This window comes from Urocampus carinirostris, chromosome 2 (genome assembly GCF_059441175.1).
Source record: "Urocampus carinirostris isolate Australia breed hairy pipefish chromosome 2, RoL_Ucar_1.0, whole genome shotgun sequence".
In the NCBI taxonomy this organism is placed as follows: Eukaryota; Metazoa; Chordata; class Actinopteri; order Syngnathiformes; family Syngnathidae; genus Urocampus; species Urocampus carinirostris.
In genome coordinates, this window is record NC_142350.1 from 35631894 (window position 1) to 35640456 (window position 8563).

The 8563-nt window shown below is 39.6% G+C and overlaps 1 protein-coding gene across 2 annotated transcripts; it reads right to left on the reverse strand.

Annotated features, from left to right (window-relative positions):
- Positions 1-604: 604 nt before the first annotated feature.
- Positions 605-8414, reverse strand: LOC148371755 (uncharacterized). Of its 2 annotated transcripts, none has more exons than XM_088326323.1 (2): positions 8310-8414; positions 605-4875 (listed from the first exon to the last, which is right to left on the reverse strand). In XM_088326323.1, the coding sequence occupies exon 2, from the start codon at positions 4704-4706 to the stop codon at positions 3300-3302; it is 1407 nt and encodes a 468-aa protein (XP_088182449.1). In that variant the 5' UTR covers positions 4707-4875; positions 8310-8414; the 3' UTR covers positions 605-3299. The 2 variants fall into 2 exon arrangements, with proteins under 2 accessions (XP_088182449.1, XP_088182448.1); XM_088326322.1 differs by lacking the exon at positions 8310-8414 and adding an exon at positions 6823-6914.
- Positions 8415-8563: the final 149 nt, after the last annotated feature.

Sequence of the window (8563 nt, forward strand, 5' to 3'; positions counted from 1 at the left end):
ATTCAGTAAACTAAACAATTTAAAAAGTTCAGGGTGTCTGTGAAGGCCAGCAGACGCCATGCAAGCACATTTATAGTGAAACTTTAATAATGAACATAGCTTTCCCATGTACCTGCATTCAGTAAACAAAACAATTCAAAAGTCAGGGCGTCTGTGCACGACTGCAATCTAAAACATTAACAAAAATACTAAAACCGGACATTACTCAACATGCCACACTTTGTGGCGTGGTTGCATTGAAACATGTTGCATAAACAGTAATCGTTTCAAGCTGCATTACTTTACTTTCAATTGGTGCTTTTTAATATACACATCATTTAGCACAACTTATATACAAAAATAGTTAGTGAAAGCAGCCACTACATCTAGCAAAATACGCATTTTTACCCAAACCGATATTGGGTAAAAATGCGTTTACCTTCAGCTCGATGCTATTGAGCTGAAGGTACGGTAAGCGCAAAAGCCCCTAAAGTGCCAAACCAAACAGTCGCACACGCCCTTGGCTTAACAAATGAATGCGGTGCCAGAATTTTAACAGTAATGAAACAAAAACACATTTTGTGAGAATTGAAAAATAAAACTCAAAACAATCAAATTTCAACTGTTACATGAGCACAGATTTTTAATGAATAATTGTTCAGAATGACTTTAGGATACATTTTAACATGCAATGTTTTATTTCTTGTTTACCTTTCCAATTGTTTCAATGACAAATGACATTTTCCAAGAATTCACATTCATTTTTTTATCCGTTTGTTTCATGTGACAGTATCTGCATCATGTTTATACAAATGATATGTAAAAATGAACCCATTTTAAAATATATCTGATCACTACTTTGGCAAAGTTACAATTCCCAACTACCTGAAAAACATCCAAGTTGAACGTTGTGATGAGTTGCTTTGCATTACACGTTGCATCCACTTGCACGAAAGAATTACAAATGATGGCTCGAGCTTATCAGTCACAAAACCTTTCAAACTCTTGCCTGGATCTATTTATGACTTGATAGTACTTTTCTGCAGCTTTGTCAAAATCTCGGATGCTTAAGAATTAACTTTCAGCTATGACTGCACAGAGGGAAAAGTTTACCACTTCTGTCTGTAAATGCATTAGGAAAAATGTTCATCTTAGTCTTAAATGCATTGACAGAACTTATGTCAGTAGGGCTACAACTAATTTTTTTCATGATCGATGAATCGTTGATTATTCCCTCGATGGATCGATGCAGTGCAGTGCAATCGCTGTGTTCTCGTTCTTCATCATGTTCCCCAAAATAGCTGCCTGATGTTTTTTTTAATCCATCTCACATTGCAATTTTGACAACAAATAAACTAGGGCTGCCACTAATTTCATAATCGATGAATCGGCCTATTAATTTTTGGGGGGAATCAATGAATCCGATTTCTTAGACATTTATGGCGTCCTCAGTTTTATTCCAATATTAACATTTTGGACGGATAGGAACATTTTTACATCTTATTTTGTGTAGCGTTTTTTTAAAGATATTTGAGAGCAGTGGATTTTATTTAAATCTGAGTGTTCTTGTGAAAAACCCTATTTCGCCCAACTTTACCCGGACCCTAGGTCGATTAAATTTGGGACCCCTGCTTTAAGCATAATGCAGTATATATTTTGCCAAATGCTTCAATACTCTTGTTTCATATAATTAGTACAAAACAACGTTACTGTAAGAAAACCATCCATTCCATCCAATATCTGCACCACTGATCCTCATTAGGGTCACGGGGGTGCTGGAGCCCATCCCAGACATCTTCGGGCAGTGGGCAGGGGACACCCTGAACCGGTTTCCAGCCAGTCGCAGGGCAAACAGAGACGGACAACTCACTCGCTCATTCACACCTAGGGACAATTTGGACCATCCAATTAACCTGACATGCATGTTTTTGGAATGTGGGAGGAAACCCATGCAAGCACGGGAAGAACATGCAAACTCCACCCAGGAGGTTCGATCTCATGACCTCAGAACTGTGCCACTCACGCGCTAACCACTGCGCCGACGTGTCGCCCTAGTAAGAAAACCAATTTAACCATATTTCTTGCATTTTCCTTTCAATTATTGTATACCTCAAATATAAGCAATTTGATGTTCAACATGTGCAATTATTTTTTATATTTTTCAACCATTTTATTTTGGGAAGTTTGGGTATGCCTTGAGTATGAACCTCTTAATCTGAAAGTAAACTGTACCTCAGGGCCACTGAGCAGATCAGGATTGGAGACTGGATTATATTCCATCCAGCACCCAACAGGTTTTGGACAAATTCAAGGCTGTTCTGTCCCCCCCCCCCAAAAAAAAAAAAATCTGCAAATTAAAATTATAGAATAATTTTCCATAAAAGCCAAGTATACATGCTCAAGTAAAGTTCACAGTATTTATGTGAAAACAGTAATTCCGTAAATTCCAGACTACAAAGTGTACCCGATTAAAAGCTGCATGCTCAAATTTTAGAACAAAACTCAATTTTGTCTTCGTACCACCCACATCAGATTTAATGCTGCAGGCTTAAGCGTCCATAAAAATGAAGGTATTCATGTCTATTTCTTACTTTTTTACCTTGGTGCACACCTGCCAAAAATGCAATTTGTGTTCTGCTCCGAGTCGTATACGGCACGTGTTTTCGGATCAAGATGGCAATTACAATGACTAGCATATATTTACTACTGCGCCAACAGAAAACGCGAATGAGCGCTCCCTTGCGTAAAATGTGAGCCCTATATTTGTTGACAACAGTACCAGAAAAACCAAACTGTGGAGAGTAGTGCCAGATTGCAACAGAGCCATAGTAATGGACCAAATTGCGTTCGCTTGATATCGTTCCTCAAAGATTAAAAGAAACTTCAGCGACTTGACATTGACAGCAATGATCCGGAAATAGAAGTGAGGACTTGATTTGTGGGTGAAAAAGTTGAAATATGAATATGGTGTAAATACTGAATAAAGTGCTTTCAAACCTCACGTTTTGCTCCTGTAATCGATTTTATAATTAATGTTGGCAAAAACACGAACTAATTTAAAAAATATTCTGGATGTCACAGCAGAGTTTTTTGTGTTGTGGAAAAGAGCAGCTTGCCTTTTTCCTCGGTGCTGCCAGGAGAAAAAAAAGCTGCACTGTGGCTAATGCCACAGTGTTTAAAATGAAAAAAAAAAAAGAAGTGGCTTGTTGTCCAAAATTTACGGTATTTAAGGTGTATTCGAAATGAATACTTTGTGCTAAGGTAATCGTTTTGACCACTCTTTAATTGGAAAATGTTGCGGTTTCATTATTGCATATATTTTATTTATACTTTTTTTTCTGTACATGCTTGTGCGTTCTTCTTTTCTGCTCATGGCGGTGAACTTGGCCAGAGAAAGATGAGATGTTAAAGCTTGGATCATTCCTTACTCTGGTCTGCCTTTTCATGAACTCGCAGAAGAAGGAAAAGGGCGGGAAGATAACTCCATGTTCTTCTTTGTATTTGCACCCAGCGCTCATCCATTTTTCTCGGAGATAGAAGGGCAACTTCTCTATAATTTGACCCACTCCCCTTGCTGTGTCAAAGTAAGTTAAACCAGGTAAGTGTCCATCATGCTTTACAGCCTCCAATTCACTGACCAGATCCGAGAGCTCCTGAAGCTTGTGACAGTCATTGCGGGAAAGCTTTGGGAATTTTTCGATTCTGGAGAACAACGAGTTTTCAATTAACTCCGGTAAGCCGTAGACTTCCTCGAGTCTGGTCCAGATCATCCCCAGAGCTACAGAGGGCCGTCTAAGGTGGATTGCTTTGACCCTGGTTGCATGTTGAGAAGATTGGGGCCCCAGCCACTTGATTAGAAGGTTTATTTCTTCGTTGGCAGTGAGACCGACATCAGCTATTACAGTCTGGAAGGTATCCTTCCAACTGAGATAACTCTCTGGTTTGTCATCGAATTTAGTCAGCGACCCAGTAACCAGCTGGATCTTTGCAAGGATTCTGGCGGTGTCACTATTCATGCTATCCACAGTGTAGTGGTTGGAGTTCAACCTCTGCTGTGGTTGTTGCGCACCATGCAAAGTGTCTCGTTGGCTTATGGTTTTTTGTGGCGCTGGCTCTTGGTCCTTGGGCAAATGAAGGTGGGAACTTGGTTCTTCTTGAACATCAATGGGTGTGAACACTTGTGACCGGAGACCAGCTTGTTCCTTCGTGTATGATGTATGATCATAATGTTGGGGAAACAATTTACTTTCTAGATGAGGTTCACAGTCACCATTTTTGTTTATATATTCACTCACTTTCTGTCCCGGCGTGGTTGAAATTGGTATGAATCCCAAAACCTCTTCACCCTGTTCTTCTATGTGAAACTTGGTCACAACAGACTCCATCACATCTGCTTTGGCTAAAGCGGCATCAACTTCTTTTCTCTGATTGAGAGCATCCAGGTTTGCTTCCAAGCGGACTTTTTCTATTTTCATATGTAGTTCTTCATCGGCATAAGCTAGACGAGCTCTTGCGGCTTGAGCTTCGGCTTTCGCGAGCGCCGCCTCCATCTTGGCTCTAGAAGAGGCAGATGACCTACTCATAGATTCTATTGAGGAGCTTGACCTACTCATAGATTCTTTCGAGGAGCTAAGGGTTAACTTGGATGCACAAATTGAGAATATGCTTGGATGTGAATACAGTGATCCGGTTTCCTCGTTGATTTTACAGACACCTAATTCGTCCATTTTGATTTCAGAGTGACGCTGCTGAAACTGAAGCTTAATCCTCAGGTTCCAATGAGATTGTATGCAGTTTTAATTTCTGTTCTTGCCTATTCTATATTAGAAGGTAAAACAATATCCAAGGTTCTGTCACTTCATCTTTTCTGTTAGATGGATCAAAAAAGGTGTAAGACTGCAATAAAAGCACAACAAGAAATTCTGTATGAATTCAAACAAGTAAAAAAATTCATTAGCACACACAATGAAAAATCCACACCTACTAACACTACCACCTAACAAGTTAGACTATTGCTCTTGTCGCCTCAGAAAACTTTTATTTTTTTAAATCTACAGCTTTTTCAAATTTAAACAACAAAAAATCTTGACTAGTATTTTAGCCTACGACTGCATTATCTTGAAGCGAGATTAAGTCCTTGTGTGTAAATAAATTGCTGCAACGATTGCATTGGATTTCCATTTTGGTGGAAGTTTGCCTCTTCCGGTTTGTGAACAGTTGTATTTTATTTTATTTGTATCTTTTTAATTATTCTGGAGACAAACTCACATTGGATAACATCTACCATTTTTGAATTTCAAAAGATTGGCATTATTTGAAGTGTGCTGGCCACTTCAGAGAGGCATCATTATACGTCTACATTAATAGGGATGCAATGGTATGAATGCCACAATATTGTGGTAATCATGTTACAATATTTGATGTTCTGCCTTTGAGAAACATATCGAGTGGTCCTGGAGCAGCCTCTTATGGTTAACATTTTAATAGTTTGTTGCGGAAAAGAAAAAGAAAAATCCACAACTTGGCCGTCAGTGCAGACGCCTACTTTCAAACACTTTTGCGAATTCTATTTTGTTGTTGCTTTGGACAAGAATTGTCCTTAAGTATGAAACTAATTGTGATTACTTGATTGAAGGTATTTGTTTATGGTAACATATTGTACAAAATTAAATACTCTTGTTTGAATTGTTCGTTGCCTGTCTTGGCTTAACTTAAAATTTGTAGTTAGCAAGCTAACGGGACCCTCTTGTACTTTGTTGTTAGATACAGTATTTAAAGTTGGGGGGCGCATTGACTTAAAAATGTGGCCAATCCTATTTTTTCATTCATGAATAAATATACATCTTACGGTTCTGTTTATATATGTTTTTAATATGATTTGAACTGCTATGCAATTCTTCCTCTGGCCACCAAAAGTACACTATAAATTAGTGTTTCTCAACTGGTGGGTCACAACCCAAAAGTAGGTCTGGACTCGTTTTGCAGTGGGTTGCGGCCTTTGCCTTGGCAAAATAATGCCAAGAAAAATAAACTGAGGGTCAATTCCATTCCTTAACAGGAGATGGCGATAATGCCCCACAAACATGGGTAACACCCGTCATTTCACACCATAGAAATAGACCGGGGCGTTTGGTTACACACGATGAGGAGTTCCATTGGTTATATAACAATAAAACAAAATAAAGCAAAAAACAGAATGTATTCTGGGTTTGTGAAGAGGACAATGTCCTCTCACCCAAAGGCATCGGAAAACTGGTGGGGCTGTTTTTCATAGACATGGGGGTGGTTTGAAAGAAGAGTCTGAACATAGTGGAATTTTACGAAACAACCATGCATACATAATAATAATAATAATAATTTCCTTTGTATTGTCATTCTTTGTAACAATGTACACAGAACGAAATGTTGATACACCTGACCCGTTGTAGCGAGTCGATGCAGCCGCAGCCAGAGGGCGCCGCCATTATACCAATTAGGTATGTCTCGGTCGAGGCGCGAACCAGCGACCTCCCAGTCTCAAAGCGGGCACACTACCATCTAGGCTACTGAGCTGGTACATATCACATATTTTGAGTTTTTTGGCACATACATACTGTATAAATCAGTAGTTGCATGTTGAGTCTGTAAAAAAATGGCTGAAAACACTTAAGTTAAGCATTTCGAATTTCATTAAAAATGTACGTAGTTGAGCATTCGGGATGGATGAAAATAACCCAATATAGTGCAGTTTCGCTCATTTTTACCACTCAGACAGGCACAGCATATTAAAAAGCAAGAATAAATAAAAATACATTGACTTTCAAAGTACATTTTGTTGTTACTGTTAAAAAAAAGAATATTTACCTTTGGGCTGTCATATACAGAGCCTCGAGAAACAAGATTTTCTTTGCGTTTTTAGAAAGACCGAGGGAAAAGCCAAAAGCCCACTGTAGTCTTATTCTTTGTGACATCATCTTGTAAGTGTTTATTTATAAAGCTTTGTGACACGGAGATACATACTGTATCTTGGAATACGTGTCAATTGCAGTGGCCCTGACTGTCGTGGTACTTACTATTGACCCCCAAGAACTTTTTGTCATGTTACCACATTTCAGCTCTCAAACTTGAAGCTAAAAAACTCAAAATATTTTCTCAGAATCAACAACATGTGAGACACAATCAGGATTTCATCTATCGATATGCCGAAGACATATTCCCCTGGTGGAAGGTGGTTTGACTCAAGGACACACTCATATTCACCAAACATTCATTCCCCTTTGCTCTTCCCAACCTGACACTGAACATTAATCCCACAGCACAAGGGGTGAGTTGCTGTGCCATGTAACATTTCATCAGCAGAAAGGCCTGACAGCATACACTGGTTAACCCCCCCTGCATTTTGTGTCGATATCAGCCATTCTTAACTATCCTTTTCCAATGACATCTATCCCAACAACGCAGTCTTGCATGCATTAAATCAACCAACCTCGGATCCAAAGCACGTTTCACCCCCTTCATCCAACCAAATGTGGCCATTCCTCTTGTTCTATTTTATAGCAATTCTGCACTACATACTCTTTAGGGACGGCATTAGCATTAGCTCGGGAGGTAGAGTGCTCATCTTGGGATCAAGAGATCGCAGGTTTGATTCCTGGTTCCTCTGTGTTATATGTCGAAGTGTCCTTGGGCAAGACACTGAATCCCTAATGCCCCCAATAAGTATGGCCGCATGGCTGGTGTGTGAGTGTGTGTGTGTGAATGGGTAAGTGTAAAGCACATTGTAAAGCGCATTGGGAGATCTTCATTGACTTGCTATATAAATGCTGACCATTTACCATTTTAGTCAAACGGCCTTCATCCATTCTTTCCATTTGCCCAAACCATCTCAGAACACTTTCATCAACCCTCTCAGCAAGCTCTCTTACCACACAAGTTCTTCTCCCCACTTACTCAAATGTGAAGTGGAACCAAATTTTTTCATCGTTTATATTCTATCTAGAACAAAAAAACTTAACAAGTAGGTGTTGCAAAAATATTGACGCCCTGTTTTTTTCAGCTCAGACAAATGACTCCAGAAGTTCCCTGATGACTTCTCAATGATCCAATGTCGACCTAAAGGACTAGCAATGACAAATAGAGTGCCCTTGTGTGTCATCAAGTTTCAGTTAAATGCACCTTAACAAAAAGCACTATGAAGCATTATGACAACCAAAGAACACACCAGACAGTTGTGGAAAAGTCCAAAGCAGGAATGGAATACAAGAAGATTTCGCAACACTTACACATTTCCCGGAGCACTGTGCGAGTATTAATATCAAAATGTAGAGAGCATAAAACCACTGCAAACCTACCAAGACCTGGCTGTTCCTCTAAACCTGGGGTGGCGAACCTGGTCCTCAAGAGCCGCATGTCCTGCATGTTTTTTGAGTTTCTTTGCTCATTACAGGTGAGTCCAATCACCTGGGTCATTGTCAAGCTCCCACACCACTTGCTAACAAGCTTTAAATTTGCATCACCTGAGTTGAGGAAGAGAAACCTCCATAACATGCAGGACATGTGGCTCTTGAGGACCGGGTTGGCCACCTGCTCTAAACATTTGGCCCAA